Below are 21,595 nucleotides of genomic sequence, written 5' to 3' on the forward strand. Positions count from 1 at the left end.
ATGTATCAAGCCATTTCTGAATTTTCTATATTTTTGAATAATTCTATAGCAATGGTTTACATAACATCCCAAGGCGTGAGTATGGATCTACTTTGCGGCGGGCATAAGCATCTTGCGAAACGTCTCATACTATAGCACGACACTTGTTTAGGTCAACCTCTATCCATAGCCCGAATATCATCCAAATCTGGGAGATTTGCATTTTCATGAAATCCATGAATCAACCCCCAGCTATTATACAGAGTGAGTCATGCAGCTTCAAACATGAAATTTTCAAACGGCCATATCTAATGAACGGTAAGGAATTTTGCAAATCGGATTCCAGATTCGAGTTCTTCGCATCAAAGAGCATAAGGTCACGAAGTTTGAGCGATTTTTATTTTTCACAAAAAAATGAGAAAAATCATGGATTAACTAACCATCCTGATATTATTTGTTTGATATTAGGTTGAGATGGTTTAGGATTAGTCTCTTATTGTTTGGTTATTTATTATCAAAATTTAAATAGTTTAAGTTCAGGTTATTTAACTTTATTTATCGTGCGTTTTGAAACAGTAAGTTGAAAAAAAGTATCTCAGATTTGGCTGAAATTTGCACCATAGATGAAGCTTTACCTGAGAAATGTCGGAGCCAAATTTGGAACCCCCAGCTACTGTACAGGGTGAGTATTTTGCAAAAATTGAAAAACCATGAATTAATTTTTGCAAAAATGGTCAACAATTAAAATCGCTAAAACTCTCACTATTTTACGTATAAAATATAAGTACTGTACTTGACGAGAGGAACAATAATATGTCATCACATTGACAAAATTCACATCTATTCTTGAGTTATAAGCATTTGAAGATGAGTGATTTCTCTGATCTGTGAGTGGAGGAAACATTCTATGTTTCAGTGAATAACTCACCCTTGAGGTTGAGTGGTAGAGAGGACTTAAAACTCCTAACTCCGCCTAATAAAGAATTTTTTCATTTCATTTCACCCTGTATTGTAGCGAAACGTCTCATATTATAGCACAACACTTGTTAGGTCAACCTCTATCCAAAGCCCGAATATCAAACAAATCTGGGAGATTTGCATTTCTCATTAGATCCATGAATAAAAATATCATGGATTTTTGCAAAAATAGTAACAAATTAAAATAGCTCAAACTCTCAGGAATGATAATACTTAACGAGAGGAACAATAATAATATGTCATCACATTGGCAAAATTCACCCCCATTCTTGAGTTATAAGCGTTTGAAAATAAACTTGAAATTTTCGTGAATTTCGTATCCCGTAAGTGTATAAGCCAATTTTTCTAATTAAGAACTATATTACGGTATAGATTCTTGATTTACCGAGGCTAGTTATAGGCCTTCTTTAAATTCTTCAAGATTTTAGTACATCAAAATGTTGTACTTGATGAGACCATTGCGGAGCACTAGTTACCTGATATTATTAAATAAAAAGAATCAAACAAATTTTTTGTGTAGTTGAGAAGTTGATATTGTGGTAATTATTCATATTGAATGAAAAAGACTAAGAAATTGTCAAAAGAAACCACTGATTTATTGATACTTAGAAAGACCGGTTTCGGTTATCACACCAATGTCAATCTCTGATATATTGTCAATGGTATAATAACTGAAACCGGTCTTTCTAAGTATCAATACATCTGTGTTTTTTGACAATTTCTTAGTCTTTTTCATTCAAAATCAAACAAATGTAGAGAAGACAAGGGTTTCTCAAGAAAATTTCAGCACTCACGATTTCACAATTTATTTTCAACGGTCTCAAAGAATACAGTAGTTTTACAAACAAAATAGAATAGATTCAGCCAGTATCAGACGGGTAACTGGTGCTATAAGATAAATTTTAGCTGATCTACACATCGACTACAGGAGCAAAGCACCGCTTAACTGCAACTGCATGTGCATCCGATTCAACTGCATCTGATACAACTGCATAAATGTGCATCGTTGCAACTGCATAAAAGTGCATAGTTACAACTGCATAAATATGCATCGTTGCAACTGCATAAATATGCATCGTTGCAACTGCATAAATATGCATCGTTGCAACTGCGTCTGATGCAAGTGCATAAAAGTGCATCGTTGCTACTGTAACTGAATAAATGAGCATCGTTGCAACTGCATGCGATGCACTTTCTCATCACTCAAATTTCGAATAAAGCTTGGTTGCATTGCGTTCATCTATGCAACAGAACAGGATGCACTTTTAGAATTGCAATTGCACATGCAGTTGCAGTGGATAGCGATGCAACTAACTGCCACAAGATGACTAATATTGTCTCCTTTCCTCTCACGCTGGCCGCCGGCTGTCACGTTGCAGGTATCCTGTGTGCTGGAAAGAGACAGAACATAGGCTACATTTTATTACAACATTAGAATAGAAGAGAAGATATTATTTATTCAACAAAAACGCATATAGTGCAATTGTATATACTGAGCACCACGTTATAATGGAGAAAGATAGTACTACTGGAAAGAGACTATATACCTATAGAAGAAAGAGTATATTGGTATATATACCTATAGAAAGAGACTATTATATCTATTGTAAAGAGACAGAAGACAAATTTTATTAGAATAGAAGAGAATTATATTTATTTATTCAACAAAACTGCATAAAGTACAATTATTGTCTTTTTTACTTTCCTTGCCCTATTACCATAGGTAAGGAAAGTAATGCTTTCCAAAAAAAATTAAGGTACCCCAATTTCAAGTTTTATATACGTTTCAAGATCCCCTGAGTCCAAAAACATGATTTTTGGGTATTGGTCTGTGTGTGTATGTGTGTGTGTGTATGTCTGTGAACACGATAACTCCATTCCTAATTAACCGATTGACTTGAAATTTTAAACTTAAGGTCCTTATACCATGAGGACCCGACAATAAGAAATTCAATTCAAGATTGCGGAAAATGACGGATAATTACTAAAAAACCATGTTTTTCACGTTTTTCTTGAAAATGGCTCTAACGATTTTCTTCAAATTTATACCATGGATAGCTATTTATAAGCCCTATCAACTGACATGAGTCTCATTTCTGGGAAAATTTCAGGAGCTCCGTAATATTATTGAGAAAAATGGCGGATAATCACTAAAAAACCATGTTTTTCACGTTTTTCTTGAAAATGGCTCTAACGATTTTCTTCAAATTTATACCATGGATAGCTATTTATAAGCCCTATCAACTGACATGAGTCTCATTTCTGGGAAAATTTCAGGAGCTCCGTAATATTATTGAGAAAAATGGCGGATAATCACTAAAAAAACATGTGTTTCACGATTTTCTCAAAAATGACTTGACCGATTTTTTCAAATTCATACCCTGTATATTTATTTATCGGCTCTATTAACTGGAATGAGTCTCCTTTCTGAGAAACTAATGGGGATCCACCCCATCCTTGAGAAATGGACTTTGTAGCCTCCTTCTCGTGCATGAGGTAGGTAGGTAGAGCAGTTCATAAAAAGAACACATAGTCGAGATATTTCATCTGTAGAACAGCTGTTTTGACGACTTTTAAAAAATATCGAATTTCACAATAATTTACACAAAGGAAAAAGTACTCTGAAAACAACTATACACATATACAGAAGTCTGATCGTAGTTTCAAATATGTTGCCGCCAATCGTCATTATGTTATTCCCCTAAATCATTCTCGTTTAAGAATGAGGCTTATAGTTCAATGAGCAAGGAAAGTTGTGTGAGTGCGCCACACCAGATTTTTTCTTTAGGGCTACTCTTAAATATAAATAAAAATTATAAATCCAAGTAGCCTTTTAAAATTGTACAATCACGCCATATACACCCTTCCCTTCCCAGGAAGAGGTCTACACGTTCAATTTCATATTACGTGCCCATTCATGTACCGAACTTTTTCAAATTTCACACAGTTTACAAAGTAGACTCTAAAAATATAAAAGTATTCTGGCAAAATTTCAGCTCCATAACCTTCGTAGAAACAAAATGGCGGCAGTAGTTTTTCCAGGAAGCGGAATGGGAAAATTTTCAATATGCTGCCATTTTGTTCCTACGAACAAAATTAGGGAGCTGAAATTTTCCCAGAATATTTTTAGAACCTACTTTGTGAAGTGTGTAAAATTTAAAAACGTTTGGTGCATTGATGGTCACGTAATATAAAATTAAACGGTGAACCTCTTCGTGGGACACCGTGCAGAGCCGAGACATGTAATTGAACAATTTTAATAGGGTACTTGGATTTCTCATTTTTATTTATAGTACAATTATTGTATATAGAGAGGTCCACGTTACAATGACAGTGAAGGAAGATAGGTAAACAGCGTTGCAGATTCTCTGCCTTGCCACTATCTATAGAAGATAGCTGATCCCGGTATATCTGATGTTATAATAACGGTTCATTCTTGTTTAAAATAATAAATTATATTATGTTTTTCGGCAAGAACATATATTTTTCAATGAGTTAATAATACATTTTCATAATTGAGATTTAGGGTCGGTTTCCGAGCTCGGGATTTGGCTAAGTTCTAGACTTTAAACAGCTGGAGTAAGTTGGCTTTCCGAAACGGGGCGTAGTCATTGTCAAAGTCACGTTTGAATTAAATTACAAAAAACTGGAGAATTAAACACAAAATAAAATAAAGGGAAAATACTTTAAAGTTTCAGCTATTTTGAATTATTTAGAAATGTTTAATTTCGTCAAGGAAAAACGTTTCCAATTATAGAAATGAGAAAATAAAGACTACGCCCCGTTTTGGAAAGCTAATTTTCTGACTCCAGCTGTTTAAAGTCTAGAACTTAGCTAAATCCCTAGCAAACACGAGCATTTCATTTTTCATCAGTTGATTATATCTGTATTTGTCCATAAACAGTAAAGCCTGGTTTTCACTAGTAGAGTTAGTTGTCGAGTAACTGGCATACTAACACTACCGAACTAACTCTACTCTACTTAGTCGATTAACTGTTTACACAGGTAAAGTGTGTTGTCTAGTGAACAGAACTAACCTTAAAATGGCAATGCTTTTTAATAAATTAACACTTGAACACTTATTGACACTTTGATAAGTTAACAATTTTTAATAAATAACAATACTTTTTAAACTTGATAGCATACGGCACGACTCTACTCTACTAGCTCGTAACTGTTTTCATTAGCATAGTAGTGGTAGAGTAGAGTGAGAAGCGGTGGTAGGAATGTTTCAATTCGTCAAGAAAAACGTTCCCAATTATAGAAATGAGAAAATAAAGATTATCATAAAAACTGCAACTACGCCCCGTTTTGGAAAGCTAATTTTCTGACTCCAGCTGTTTAAAGTCTAGAACTTAGCTAAATACCGAGCTTGGAAACCGGCCCTAAATATTTTGTTAATTATATTTCGACTTTGTTAAAAAGAATCTGGCAACGTTGTGGAGTTAGAAAAGGATATGCTAATGAAAACAGTCTCGACCTAGTAGAGTAGAGTCCTGCCGTAGGCTATTAAGGTTTAAGAACATATTAAACTATCAGTTTAAACATATATCAATGCTTTTTGTAAAACATTTGTGGCTGAACAGTGATAATGAATGTTCCGTATTGACATTTTAAGGTTAGTTCTGTTCACTAGACACCACATTTTACCTACTATTCTCAATTGTAGTGGAAACAGTTACTCGACCAAGTAAGTAGAGTAGAGTTAGCTCGGTAGAAATAGTATGCCAGTTACTCGACCACTAACTCTACTAGTGAAAACCATGCTTAATATTGTAGCATGATAGTGTCCAGATAACTAATAATTCCTATAATCTATTGTGTAATTCTTTCTAAGATCCTGATTGGTTGTTCCAGTCACTCAACTATTGATCTATAGGGACTACTATCATAGAGAAACAATAGCGTAAGTAGATAACCCATGGTATAGGGCGTTTAGATAGATAGATTAAATAGCATCCACTGCCCACCTAAAACAGGGGGATCAGGAACGTGTCAAAAAATCTAAATGGTTGAAGAAAAAAAAGACACAGCCCACAGTAACAAAATACACAAAACACAGGAAAAGAAATCATTATTGACCGAGTGAAGTGAGGTCTAAGATTCAAGTCGACGGTTTGGCATTTCTCTTAATGTTTAAATGTTTATATGTTGCGCATTTACGGCGAAACGCGGTAATAGATTTTCATGAAATTTGACAGGTATGTTCCTTTTTTAATTGCGCGTCGACGTATATACAAGGTTTTTGGAATTTTTGCATTTCAAGGATAATATAAAAGGAAAAAGGAGCCTCCTTCATACGCCAATATTAGAGTAAAAATCAGACTATAGAATTATTCATCATAAATCAGCTGACAAGTGATTACACAGATGTGTGGAGAAGCCAGTCTATTGCTGTATTTCCATAAGGTCTATAGTTTCAATCAGGTACTTGTGGATGAGAATACTGCGTGAGGTCGACTGTTCACAAAACTACTAGTACCATTCATATGGAGTAATGTTGAATGTACTCTTCCTTTGAGTAGAAGCACTCTTGGGAAAATCTATCTTTAATTGAGATCTAAAGTCTCGTTCATTCATACTCTTCATGAAATCGGGTAATATATTATATAATTGGTTACCACAGCTTCTGACGCCTCTCTTATAGAAAGTGGAGCGATGCATCTCATCTCTCAACAAGTGTTTATTCCTGGTATTATGAAAATGAACATCATCACCACGAGTCAAATAACATTGATTTCTCTTAACAAAACAAAAGGCCTCCAAAATGTAGACACTGGGTAAAGGAAGAGTTTTTAGACTTTTGAAATGGGGTCTACAGCTATTCCTTTGTGACTCCCCAACCATTACCCTAATAGCCCATTTTTGAATCCTGAACACCTCAACAGAGTCACATGAGCTTTAAGTCGCAACTTTTACTGTTATCTCAAGTTGATTACTATCGATTATTGTAGATTTTTACTGTTTTGGCCGTGTGAGAGTGTAAGAACGGCACAATATGAGAGACTACCAGCGTCACACACCTTTTTGGGAAAGAACTACGTGGACTATCGGCTTGAGATAACAGTAATAGTTGCGACATAAACGCCCTACCATGGGATATCTAGGTACTTAAGCTATTGTTTCTCTATGCTACTATTGAATGAAATAGTGGCTTACAATGCTTGGGAATCATAAGTGGATCCTTATCGCTGACAGTGACTTCGTGCAGATGGTTGTGGAACAGATATTGCACAAACAGTGACTTGTCTTCGCCCACACACGGATCGAAGAAGCCTGGCAACTGGCTCTGAAATACATCATCAAAAATACATCTTCAAGCATTCAACACAAAAATGTAGAATAATCATTTATCATTTATTCGTGGACATAATCACAAATCATATGAATATGATTAGGAAGGAACAACAGGCTTGGCCCAAATCTATTCCATTCCCAAATTTTGATAAATTAATAAAATGTCCAAAAAATAGGTTATGTTTCTACTGTAAAAGATTCTAGTTCAATTTTCATCCAAAAATGAATATAAGCTAAACATTTTGAATTTAGAGAAATTAAAACACCAAACTATATTTAATTCAATGTGATTACATAGAGAAAAGATAGCATACAGTACAGTAAAGGTCATCACACATAAAAAAATACATTAAGAGAGAAAGAGACAAGTAAGGTCCACGTTAAAGGACATCACCTATATCCTGTATAACATTTGGACAATTTGAAACTAAATTAGGAAATTGAAGAAGTTTTGGGCAATAGCCTGTTTTTTCCTTTCCAATCGTTGTATTGTTTGTGCTAACCTAATAAATAGATAAATAAATGAATAAAATAATGGCAGTGGAGAAAGATAGGAGAACAACGTTGCCGATTCTCTGTCTTGTCAATGCCTTCTATAGACGGTAGCTGATACAGGTTTATTGATGTAATATTAACTGTTCATTCTCGTTCAAAATAATCAATTATGTTTTATTTAGCAAGAAATTATATTTTTCAATAATTTCATAATGAATTTTAATTATTAATATTGTTTTCAGACCTGTAGCTACAGTAATTTTTAAGCTCTCTTTTCATGCGTTTTGTATAAGGATTATTTTTTTTAAGTTGCGTTTGTCTATTAAAGACTTATTTCACATCTTTATCTTCAAAATAAAATTTTCTACAACTACTGTAAAAAATGCTTTGTTTATTGTACATTTAACATAGTAAATCTGCTTCAAACCTTGAAAGAACTTGTTATTCGGGACCAAGTTTCGCTTATTTCGTCACATATCTTAAAAATTACTGTAGCTACAGTTCTAAAAACGGTTTTATTCAATTTTTCAGTTCATTTTACATAAACAAAGCTAAATTTTACATCTTAATTAACAGCCAACAAATACCCGTAGGGCTTCGTTTCAGCAGGGGAACTGAAATTCAGACTGAATCTTTCACCATGAATAACTTGGTAACCAAGCATTTTTGGACCTATGTTGATTGGAACTTTTTTTTCTTCTTTTGATATGAGGAATCACGCCCTGACTTATGGGCACCTTTTTTCATAACACCCTGTATATTGCACATACGTGAATCAAATGTGATATTATGTTTTCGCCCCACTTGGATGTAATGAGCTGGTTTTCGTGCTTGATATGGAGGCCAAAAGTGATTGTTTTCTGACCAGGGCGGTAAAATTTTTACGGTCCTAGGGCTGTAAAATAACCTTGAAGTCAGCTGATTCTGATTTGATGTGAACGTGTTTGAAAATAGTTTATGAAACGGAATCAGTTTATACTTCTAGAATTGAATAAAGTAAATATACTATCATTTTATTTGGATGAATGAAATACAAATAAGATATTATAAACTATTCAAATTCGATTTTAAGAGTAGGATAGAACTTCTAACCTAAACTTCCGAAGTCGACGACAACAAGCATTGTTGACGTTGACATTCAGATTAGCCAAATTTCAAGTGTGCTAAAACAGCTGATCAAAAACTTTTCATTATTTGTGTTTTTTATTCAAGAATCAAAACATTCATAAAAATATCATCTTATTGTCATTTGAAAGAATAAAAAAGTATAAACTCAACCTCCCACATAATTGAACATAGTCTTTTAGGATATTTAGACAAATCAGAATAAAGAATAAGAATACTTGGACAATTCCTGATATTCAGATTTGCTAGAGCTATCACCTTCCAGTTTTGCTTTTGGAAGTGCCTAATAAACAATTATTCTCATATATTTATTGTTTATTTTTCTGTGTAGCGAAAAATAGCGTTCGCACCACTGGCAAAAATGTTTTTCCGGCTCTCAATCTTTTCTGGTCAACGGCCTACGGCCTCGGACTTGAAAACCGATTTCGAACCGGGAAAGTCACATTTTTGGCCCGAGGTGCGAAATATACTATTTTAGCCAATAAATAATGTTGACCCATCCTCTGTCCATCATCTTGGATGTTTCAGAATATGATTAAAACTAAACTAAACTAATCATGGACAGAGCGTGGACAAAACCACATGGAGCGGTTTTCTATAGTGAGGTCCATGTTTCTATAGTGATTGACAATACTGTTGCTGTCCTTTCCTATCATACAACAAAACAGATAGCGCTATCTCTCTCTAGCTTTGCAATGTTGTCTGTTTTCCAGAATATTTTTTTTCTACTTTTGACAGTGACTGTACAAAAGTAAAAAAACAATCTCAGCCGCCATTTTTTTCTTCATCCTATCAAAATACTTGAGTACACAAGTCGTATAATTTTTTTTTTTTTTTTTTTTTTTTTTTTCAAATCAAATTTATTTATTTACCAATTCACAAGAAATTCACAAAATAACACTTATCAACTAATTTTCATTGGTGTGGCTGGAAAAAGAAGCCTTGAGCTCCAGCCACGAGTTCGAAAATATTCTTTAAATTATTTGTACATTTGCCGTGAATAATATTCTAAAATACAACTAAAAGATAGTAAACTAAAAATATGTATAAATAAAAACAAAAATCAATTCTTGAATCAAAAATCAACAAGCCCAATAATAGAAATAGGTGGCTAATATAGAATTATAATAATAATAATAAAAAAAAAAAAAAAATTCTCTTTTCAGGTAATCAAAAAAAAAAAAAACCCAAGTTTAAATTGAGCGTGTTAAAAACAAGTTATAATTATAGTAATTTAGTTTTCGATTTTAAAAAAGTATTCTCTTTTACCCAGGATCTTATTTTATTTAATCTATTACTTGTAATTTATCCCTAATGAAATCGTCTGGTATTCTATTTATTAGCTTATCGCTCTGGAACTTGAATTGATGATTGCTGGTTGTCAATGCAGTGAAATTTATACTGTAAGCACTTACACTTGCTGGTCTTAATGGTAAGTGACATTGCGTTGAGTAATATAGATGTGTATTCTTATTTATGAATATAATTAAGTTTGTTATGTACGTTTGGCGAAGCGTTGGTAAGTTTATCTCATCAAATATTAGTCTGCTAGGATAGCGTCTTGGTCTTCCTAGCGCAGCCCTGATGATATGCTTTTGAATAGTAAAAAAGTTTATTGAAATGGGTGTCAAAGCTGCTCCCCATACTTCTATATTGTAGTGGAAGATTGAGTGAGCATATGCATTGTAATTGTTCTGAGAATGTTCAAGTCTTTCAATTGATTAATTTTGTAAAATATTGTAATCAAGTATTTTAATTTATAACAAAGATTTTGGATGTGAATGTCCCATTTAATATGCTGATCAATCGTAATTCCTAAATATTTCATTGACTTAACTCTTTCTATAGTTGAACAAGTACAGTTGGGAGTGTCGCAGTTATGATTATGTATTATTAGTTTTAAATGTTCTGAAGGTTGACCGCTTCTATTAGGCGAAAAAGTTATATATTTAGTTTTATTGTATTTAATGTTAGAATATGACTTTTTACCACGACTTGACCACTGAGAGACCGCGATTTGCACAGTTGAATGTTTCATCCCAAGTTGAGCCAGAAAAGATTAAAGCAGTGTCATCGGCAAAAGATAGAGCAATACCCATTCGGAATGCGTAGTTTCAATAAATCATTCACATAAATCAAAAACATAAGAGGCGATAGTACAGTGCCTTGTGGCAGACCATAATCTTTAATAATCTGGATATCAGTTTCCAAAATTTGGGTTCGATCCTTCAAATAGCTTGCGAATAGTTTTTTTGCTATCCCCCTTATCCACTATTTTCCAACTTGTCTAATAAGATAGAATGTGGTATTGTATCGAACGCCTTCGCTAAGTCACAGAATACAGCAAGTGTTTTTTTATTACTATTGAATTTTTGTCGATTATACTTGTCAAATGTAACACAGCATCCTTGGTAGATTTACCTTTTTGGAATCCATACTGGTTGCCCTCAATAAATTTATTTTTTTCAAGAAAATTCAACAGTCTTGCTTTTATAATTTTTTCCATGATTTTAGACAAGTTGCTGAGTAGACTAATAGGTCTATAATTTTGTGGATCATCAAGTTTATTGGATTTAGGAATCGGTTTTATTAAGGCTACTTTAAATTTTCTGGGAAAATATCCTAGTAGAAAGCATCTATTAACTATGAATTCAAGAGGACAAACAATATAGTTTGAAATTTTTTTAGACATATGCTACTTATGCCATCCGCACCTGGAGAAGAGTTTGGTTTTAGCTCATGAATGTATTTATTTATTTCTGTAACATTGGTTGGGCTTAGAAAAAAGCTATGTAAGGTTCTAGGTGAGATTGTTTCGGAATTTCAATTATATTATTTTGAATTAGGTTTTAGCATATTTCTGGCCTACTGTTGCAAAATGTTTATTTAGTACGACAGCTTCAATTCTAGCTTCAAATTCTTTCTAAGATTCTGATTGGTTGTTCCAGTCACTCAACTATTGATCTATAGGGACTACTATCATAGAGAAACAATAGCGTAAGTAGATAACCCATGGTATAGGGCGTTTAGATAGATAGATTAAATGGCATCCACTGCCCACCTAAAACAGGGGGATCAGGAACGTGTCAAAAAATCTAAATGGTCGAAGAAAAAAAAAGACACAGCCCACAGTAACAAATACACAAAACACAGGAAAAGAAATCATTATTGACCGAGTGAAGTGAGGTCTAAGATTCAAGTCGACGGTTTGGCATTTCTCTTAATGTTTAAATGTTGCGCATTTACGGCGAAACGCGGTAATAGATTTTCATGAAATTTGACAGGTATGTTCCTTTTTTAATTGCGCGTCGACGTATATACAAGGTTTTTGGAATTTTTGCATTTCAAGGATAATATAAAAGGAAAAAGGAGCCTCCTTCATACGCCAATATTAGAGTAAAAATCAGACTATAGTATATTATTCATCATAAATCAGCTGACAAGTGATTACACAGATGTGTGGAGAAGCCAGTCTATTGCTGTATTTCCATAAGGTCTATAGTTTCAATCAGGTACTTGTGGATGAGAATACTGCGTGAGGTCTACTGTTCACAAAACTACTAGTACCATTCATGTGGAGTAATATTGAATGTACTCTTCCTTTGAGTAGAAAGCATTCTTGCAAAAATCTATCTTTAATTGAGATCTAAAGTCTCGTTCATTCATACTCTTCATGAAATCGGGTAATATATTATATAATTGGTTACCAGAGCTTCTGACGCCTCTCTTATAGAAAGTGGAGCGATGCATCTCATCTCTCAACAAGTGTTTATTCCTGGTATTATGAAAATGAACATCATCACCACGAGTAAAATAACATTGATTTCTCTTAACAAAACAAAAGGCCTCCAAAATGTAGACACTGGGTAAAGGAAGAGTTTTTAGACTTTTGAAATGGGGTCTACAGCTATTCCTTTGTGACTCCACAACCATTACCCTAATAGCCCATTTTTGAATCCTGAAAACCTCAACAGAGTCACATGAGCTTTATGTCGCAACTTTAGTGTTATTTCCGGCTCGTATCAACCCTTCGAAATTCAAAATTCATCAGTCATATCTCGAATACGTATTCTCTGAGTGTTAATCTTTGGTGAAAACAGAAATTTTAAACTTAACCTCACTTTGGACTATTTATGTGCCAAAATCAAGGAATTGAAGAAGTTTTGGGCAATTGCCTGTTTCTCTTTCCAAATATCGTGTTTGTGACTGTTCTAATAAATAAATAAAATTTACTATTATCTAGGTTGATTACTATCGATTATTGTAGATTTTTACTGTTTTGTTGGGGTGAGAGTGTAAGAACGGCACAATATGAGAGACTACCAGCGTCACACACCTTTTTGGGAAAGAACTACGTGGACTATCGGCATGGGATAACAGTAATAGTTGCGACATAAACGCCCTGCCATGGGATATCTACTTAAGCTATTGTTTCTCTATGCTACTATTGAATGAAATAGTGGCTTACAATGCTTGGGAATCATAAGTGGATCCTTATCGCTGACAGTGACTTCGTGCAGATGGTTGTGGAACAGATATTGCACAAACAGTGACTTGTCTTCGCCCACACACGGATCGAAGAAGCCTGGCAACTGGCTCTGAAATACATCATCAAAAATACTGAAAATCTTCAAGCATTCAACACAAAAATATAGAATAATCATTTATCATTTATTCGTGGACATAATCACAAATCATATAAATATGATTAGGAAGGAACAACAGGCTTGGCCCAAATCTATTCCATTCCCAAATTTTGATAAATTAATAAAATGTCCAAAAAATAGGTTATGTAGCTAAACATTTTGAATTTAGAGAAATTAAAACACCAAACTATATTTAATTCAATGTGATTACATAGAGAAAAGATAGCATACAGTACAGTAAAGGTCATCACACATAAAAAATACATTAAGAGAGAAAGAGACAAGTTCCTACAGTAAGGTCCACGTTAAAGGACATAACCTATATCCTGTATAACATTTGGACAATTTGAAACTAAATTAGGAAATTGAAGAAGTTTTGGGCAATAGCCTGTTTTTTCCTTTCCAATCGTTGTATTGTTTGTACTAACCTAATAAATAGATAAATAAATGAATAAAATAATGGCAGTGGAGAAAGATAGGAGAACAACGTTGCCGATTCTCTGTCTTGTCAATGCCTTCTATAGACGGTTGCTGATACAGGTTTATTGATGTAATATTAACTGTTCATTCTCGTTCAAAATAATCAATTATGTTTTATTTAGCAAGAAATTATATTTTTCAATAATTTCATAATGAATTTTAATTATTAATATTGTTTTCAGACCTGTAGCTACAGTAATTTTTAAGCTCTCTTTTCATGCGTTTTGTCTAAGGATTATTTTTTTTTAAGATGCGTTTGTCTATTAAAGACTTATTTCACATCTTTATCTTCAAAATAAAATTTTCTACAACTACTGTAAAAAATGCTTTGTTTATTGTACATTTAACATAGTAAATCTGCTTCAAACTTTGAAAGAACTTGTTATTCGGGACCAAGTTTCGCTTATTTCGTCACATTATCTTAAAAATTACTGTAGCTACAGTTCTAAAAACGGTTTTATTCAATTTTTCAGTTCATTTTACATAAACAAAGGTAAATTTTACATCTTAATTAACAGCCAACAAATACCCGTAGGGCTTCGTTTCAGCAGGGGAACTGAAATTCAGACTGAATCTTTCACCATGAATAACTTGGTAACCAAGCATTTTTGGACCTATGTTAATTGCAACTTTTTTTCTTCTTTTGATGTGAGCACCTGACTTATGGGCACCTTTTTTCATAACACCCTGTATATTGCACATGCGTGAATCAAATGTGATATATGTTTTCGCCCCACTTGGATGTAATGAGCTGGTGATATGGAGGCCAAAAGTGATTGTTTTCTGACCATGGCGGTAAAATTTGTACGATCCTAAGGCTGTAAAATAACCCTGAAGTCAGCTGATTCTAATTTGATGTGAACGTGTTTAAAAATAGTTTATGAAACGGAATCAGTTTATGCTTCTAGAAGTCTTAAATGTTTATATGTTGCGCACTTACGGCGAAACGCGGTAATAGATTTTCATGAAATTTGACAGGTATGTCCTTTTTTTAATTGCGCATCGACGTATATACAAGATTTTTGGAAATTTGCATTTCAAGGATAATATAAAAGGAAAAAGAGCCTCCTTCATACGCCAATATTAGAGTAAAAATAAGACTAGAATTATTCATCATAAATCAGCTGACAAGTGATTACACAGATGTATGGAGAAGCCAGTCTATTGCTGTATTTCCATAAGGTCAATAGTTTCAATCAGGTACTTGTGGATGAGAATACTGCGTAAGGTCTACTGTTCACAGAACTACTAGTAACGTGGACCTCACTATAGGCATTATTCTGGTAATATACATGAGATTGAAATTGTTCAGAATAAATTTTTGAGATTGTTATTTTGTAGAAAACAGAATCGTCCTTGTCCTTTGGGGTTTCCAACTGGTGTGTTGCGCAGCATGTTCGGCTTTGAGACTTTGGCATCCAGACGGAAGGTACTTTCTTGTTTATTCCTCTATGGTCTTGTGAACGGTTCCGTGAGCAGACCTAATCTGTTGGCAAGGCTGAATTTTAAGGTTCCTGTCTTCAATAATCGTAATCGGCAAGAGTTCTCAATCTGTAGATGTAACACGGTTGGTCATTATTACTCACCAATGAATCGTATTCCTCGTATATTTCTCTGCTGTGATGGTCAGGTGGATCTCTTCTCCTTGTCTAAATGGAGCTTCAAGAGAAAAATGTCTCCATTCTTCAATTGAAGAGTAATATAGACCTGTTTTTCTTATTTTACTCTGGTTCACAATGGCCTTTTCTTTGTTCTCTCCATGGTCACCCTTTTTCCACTAACTAACTTTTAATATTTTTCCACTTCCCTTTTGATCCCTTTTTCTCTAGTTCTTTTATCACTTCTCTTAGAACCATAATGTAATACGTAGGTATATGTTGTTATTTTATGTGGTTATGATTGATCTTATTGAATAATCAAAATTCAGATTTATCATTTACCTTTAACATTGTTCTTTTCTTTCTCAGAGTAGCTATTATACTATTTTTCTTTTCTGTTTTTCACATGTACCATTTCAAACATTCTCTTTTATTACTTTCTAGTATTTATATATATCTATTTTTTCTGTAATAATTTTTAATAATGTATTTCCTGTATTCATGAGTGCGTTTGGGCTGTTATGCCTGTTGCACTCCTAGATTTTGTAAGAATAAATAAATAAATAAATATAATTCAGTAACAACTATGTGAACCAACCTTGGAAGTATCATGCAAGACAAGTTTCGAGTTCTTGACGAGACACTGCAACGGTATGCGCACGTCGATGATCTCTTCGCTGTGCTCCGCCCCTCCCACCCGACTGGGCCCCGCCCTCCCTCGCCACTAGGCCCGCCCCTCGCCGCCAGGCCCCGCCTCCTGGCCAATGACAATGCGGCCGTAGATGGCCTTCACCACCACCAGCCCCCTCTTCTGCTCTCGTCGCTGCGAATGCGCGAGAACGTTTCGGCCATCAGTTTCACGGCGGCCTCCGCCTCGCGACGTCGTTCTGCCATTCTGAAAATTAATGTAATAGAATTATATTATTAATTAAAACTGAACTGAATAATTACATGAAGGTGTGTACAGACTTGAACGCCATGAACACGCGATTTTCACTTTTCATTAGCTGATGATATGATTATTATATCTGTACCTTTTATGTCTTTATAATCTTTTACCTGCCCTTTTATGTGTAACAGATGATATACGCTTGGCTTTGGATAATGGACAGCTTACTCTGATGGTACTGATTGATATGAGTAAGGCCTTTAATTCAATATATCATTCTCTTCTTCTTAAAAAATTGATTAATCTGGGATTTTCAGCCAACAGCATTGCCTGGATTAGATCATATCTAGCAGATAGACAGCAGTGTGTACTGGCAAATGGAGGTCAATCTGGGTGGCGAGTGGTCAATAGGGGTGTGCCACAGGGATCGGTGCTGGGCCCTTGTTATTCAGCTTATACATTAATGACTTACCTGACAGACTGACCAATACTAAATATCACATATATGCTGACGACCTGCAAATTTACTTGCATTTTGACATTGACGACTTTGACAACGCTGTTAACAAAATGAACTTTGACTTACTCAGCATCACGGAATGGACATCACAACATGGTTTAAACATTAATGAAAATAAATCAAAAGCAATAGTAATAGGACATAATAGACGCTTACCTAACCTTGACTATGCCAATGGACCTTTTGTGACAATAAATGACCAACAGTTGGAGTACTGTAATATAGTAAAAAACTGGGTGTCTTAATGAACAGACATCTCGACTGGACCGAACACATTACTAGCACTTGTAATAGGGTCTTTGCTGGCATACATTCTCTGAAGAAGATCAGCCCTTTTCTACCTTTTCAGGTAAGATTGATGCTGGTAAAGACCCTAATCTTTCCGACCTTTCTCTACTGTGACGCTGTTACCCATGACATGACTGTGGCACTGTCTGATCGGCTTCAGAGAGCTCAAAATTATTGCTTAAGATTTGTTAATAATCTAGATCGAGGTGAACATATCACTCCCTACTTCGTTCAGCTTAACGTGCTCAGGCTCAAAAGGTTTCGATCCTACCGCATACTTATGTTTCTATTTAAACTAATCGCCAATAAGAGCCCTGATTATTTGAGTTTAAATTAGATTTCTGGAGAGGTTGGGAGAGGTGGAACTAGAAATAGTTTGTCTGTGTTGAGTGTGCCTAGGCATCGTACTGTGGTCTATAATAGGTCTTTTCATGTGACTGCCTGCCGACTGTGGAACTCGCTACCAATGGAGGTGAGGGCAATTCAGCTGCAATCCCAGTTCAGTGCGGCTGTCATGAACTTTGTGAAGGGGGCTGGCTGGAGCGACTTATAGCAGCTGTGTATTGATTAATATATCTTCTTTGTACGTGTGTGTGTGTGTGTGTGTGTGTGTGTGTGTGTGTGTGTGTGTGTGTGTGTGTGTGTGTATGTAGAATCTGGAAATTGGTTCCTTGATGGTCTTTTTTTACAATAAATTAAATATTATAAATGTGGTTTACTTATTCACTTCAAGATTTATAATAATATGTAGAAATGGAATGTATAGCAAACACTATAGTTGTCGTTTTTGTATTTTGTATACATTAGGATCTCTTTTTTTTTGTTCACTACAATGATGAAGTATCACTACTGTTCATCAGTATTGTTATATATATATTTTTTTCCAAGTTAATTTATTTTTCTTTTTCAATTATTTAAATTTGTTATTATTTCAAATAAGTAGATATTGTTTGTTTTTTCATTTGTGGGACCTCACTATAGGCATTTTTCTGGTAATATAATTCAGTAACAACTATGTGAACCAACCTTGGAAGTATCATGCAAGACAAGTTTCGAGTTCTTGACGAGACACTGCAACGGTATGCGCACGTCGATGATCTCTTCGCTGTGCTCCGCCCCTCCCACCCGACTGGGCCCCGCCCCTCCCTCGCCACTAGGCCCCGCCCCCTCGCCGCCAGGCCCCGCCTCCTGGCCAATGACAATGCGGCCGTAGATGGCCTTCACCACCACCAGCCCCCTCTTCTGCTCCTCGTCGCTGCGAATGCGCGAGAACGTTTCGGCCATCAGTTTCACGGCGGCCTCCGCCTCGCGACGTCGTTCTGCCATTCTGAAAATTAATGTAATAGAATTATATTATTAATTAAAACTGAACTGAATAATTACATGAAGGTGTGTACAGACTTGAACGCCATGAACACGCGATTTTCACTTTTCATTAGCTGATGATATGATTATTATATCTGTACCTTAAGCCTGGTTTTCATAAGTAGAGTTAGTGGTAGAGTTACCTGGGCAAGTACTAACTATCTTGGGAACTCTCCCAATGAAGAAGTTCAAGGTAGAGTACTAGTTTTTGGTAGAGTAGAGTGGGATAGCACCGTGGGATAGTACTCTATCACTTGCCTTCCCCCACCACCGCTTCTCACTCTACTCTACTACTAATATGCTAATGAAAACAGTTACGAGCTAGTAGAGTAGAGTCGTGCCGTATGCTATCAAGTTTGAAAATTATTGTTATTTATTAAAAATTGTTAACTTATCAAAGTGTCAATAAGTGTTCAAGTGTTAATTTATTAAAGTATTGCCATTTTAAGGTTAGTTCTGTTCACTAGACAACACACTTTACCTGTGAAAACAGTTAATCGACTAAGTAGAGTAGAGTTAGTTCGGTAGTGTAAGTTATTGCAACATAGTAAATGTTTTTAGATTTTTTTTTAAATATTCCTCAAATAGCTTAAAGCTAGAGGGATTAAAAATATATATGAATTTTGTATTTAATGAGATGTGTAGCCTACTCGACAACTAACTCTACTAGTGAAAACCAGGCTTTACTGTTTATGGACAAATACAGATATAATCAACTGATGAAAAATGAAATGCTCGTGTTTGCTCGGGATTTAGCTAAGTTCTAGACTTTAAACAGCTGGAGTCAGAAAATTGGCTTTCCGAAACGGGGCGTAGTCGCAGTTTTTATTTTCTCATTTCTATAATTGGAAACGTTTTTCCTTGCCGAAATAAACATTCCTAAATAATTCAAAATAGATAAAACTTTAGACTATTTTACCACTTTATTTTATTTTTTGTTCAATTTTCTAGTTTTTTGAAATTTAATTCAAACGTGACTTTGACAATGACTACGACCACACCCCGTTTCGGAAAGCCAATTTTCTGACTCCAGCTGTTTAAAGTCTAGAACTTAGCCAAATCCCGAGCTCGGAAACCGGCCCTAGGTGTCTTATTATGTTATGAATTTGTGATTTATATAATTGAATATATGTTGAAAGGTGTAAGCTGACAATGCAGACGTTCTTTACATGTTGTGAATAATATTGTAAAGTAATGAAAATGCAAATTTTGAGTTTGAATTTGATATAGTTTTGTTTGCAGTTGGGTTGAATAATGGGGTTTTATTCAATGAATAAATACATAAAATATCGGGGACCGAGCTTCGCTCTGGAGTACAAAAGCATAGACAATTTATTACGAAAGAAGAAATTATAATAACATTCATAGTTCATACAGAAATGTTCTATCTAATCACAGTAAATTGAGATTAATTACCAGAGGAATGCAAAAATTTCCCTCACAAAGGCCCGGTTTCACAAAAGCCGGTTAAATTTTAATCCTGATTTCACGTGAACCAAATCAGAGAAGACCATTTAAAAAAGAAGAATCTACTGGAATTAATAAGGATTGAAAATAACCCGGCTATTTTGCAACCGGCACGAAGTACCTGATTGAATGGTTACAAAAGTTCAACAGCTGAGTCATAATTTTGACACAATCCCACACACATGAACTCGCTCACTCACTTCCATCACCAACAGACGACGAAATAATTATTATCAGCTGTTTTCCAAGGATGAATAATAATTATCCTTTTAATGTCCTTCAGCGAGTTTTCCCAGGGATGAGAGACCTAGTGCAATAGAATTTTTATATTAGAAACCTACTCTGTTCTGAATTTCGTGAGAATCGTTAGAGCCGTTTTCGAGATCCGGTGAAATACAAACATCTAAGCATCTAAACAGAAATTGCTCGTTTAATAGTATAGGATAATAGTTATTTGTATATCTAGAGTGAAAAGTACGACTTTTTCTCCCTGTGGGAAAAAGTTTGAAGCCCGAGGCGAAGCCGAGGGCAGCAATTTTCCTGAGGGAGAAAAAGTATTTTTCGCTCGTGATGTACATAAAATTTTTCCTCCATCTACATTTTTTTATAGAAACTGCAAATAAAATCATTCTAATAACTTATGTATTGGTGACAATGATTCCTAACAACATAACCTAAATCTAAAACCTAAAAACCGGTCGTCTGATTGGCACTGCCGATTGCGCTATCTATCGGCAAAAGTTGTAACAATTATATCAGCTGAGCAGCTACCAAAAATGGGTGACTCCAGATCACGCGGTTCAGATTTGAATTGCAGATCAAAATTATTTGTTGGCTGGTATTTTGAATAGAATAAAATATTTTAAAAATTGTATAAATTTTTATCATCTACTAATATTAAGAATATAATAATTATTATACAAACATATATTTCATGAGTTAATCAAATTTCTGGTTGTGGTATTGAATTCAGTTGACTCAATGACAGACACCTCTATTATGCTTTCTCATCTGAGCTTAGACCGTCTAACCTATTACAATGTAAGTTTCAAAATAGAGATGCTCCCCATGTTATTTAAATGGAGTCACTTTTACTCCCTAGGGAGTTTTTCTGTTTTTTACTACCGAGAGCGAAAAAGTGACACTTTAGTATTAGGTTTCAGGGAGTAAAGTAAGTACTTTAGACAGTAGGTGGAGGAAAATGATGTTTTGTGTGAGGCAAACTGACCGTTTCTTGTTGACCTGTCTCTGTCGCTCCTTGTCTCGCTTGTGTTGCTCTGCCATCATAGGGTCGACCACCAGGCGCTTCACCATCACATACACAAACAGCGGAGTCACCGTCGCGTAGAAAACGTGCGAAGGCACTATCTCCTCGCACACGTGGATCGGGAAGAAGTAAGTCTGGCTCGCACGCACCAATCTAAATAAACACAGTTCATATTTTATTAATCTAAACTTATTATACGAT

The 21,595-nt window shown here is 34.9% G+C and overlaps 1 protein-coding gene across 2 annotated transcripts in view; it reads right to left on the reverse strand.

Annotated features, from left to right (window-relative positions):
- Window positions 1–1,747: 1,747 nt before the first annotated feature.
- The window catches only part of LOC111057814 (dnaJ homolog subfamily C member 11), a 60,705-nt gene continuing 40,857 nt past the window's right edge, over window positions 1,748–21,595 (reverse strand). The window contains exons 9-12 of one of the 2 annotated variants that reach the window (XM_039422584.1): window positions 21,356–21,547; window positions 18,322–18,622; window positions 13,343–13,472; window positions 1,748–2,348 (exon numbers count right to left, since the gene is read on the reverse strand). In XM_039422584.1, coding sequence (XP_039278518.1) covers window positions 2,326–2,348; window positions 13,343–13,472; window positions 18,322–18,622; window positions 21,356–21,547 — 646 coding nt within the window. In that variant the 3' untranslated portion in view covers window positions 1,748–2,325. Of the gene's footprint in view, window positions 2,349–13,295; window positions 13,473–18,321; window positions 18,623–21,355; window positions 21,548–21,595 lie in introns of those variants that run through there. The other variant, XM_039422583.1, reaches the window with a different exon arrangement.

This window comes from Nilaparvata lugens, chromosome 3, assembly GCF_014356525.2.
Source record: "Nilaparvata lugens isolate BPH chromosome 3, ASM1435652v1, whole genome shotgun sequence".
NCBI classification, from domain to species: domain Eukaryota; kingdom Metazoa; phylum Arthropoda; class Insecta; order Hemiptera; family Delphacidae; genus Nilaparvata; species Nilaparvata lugens.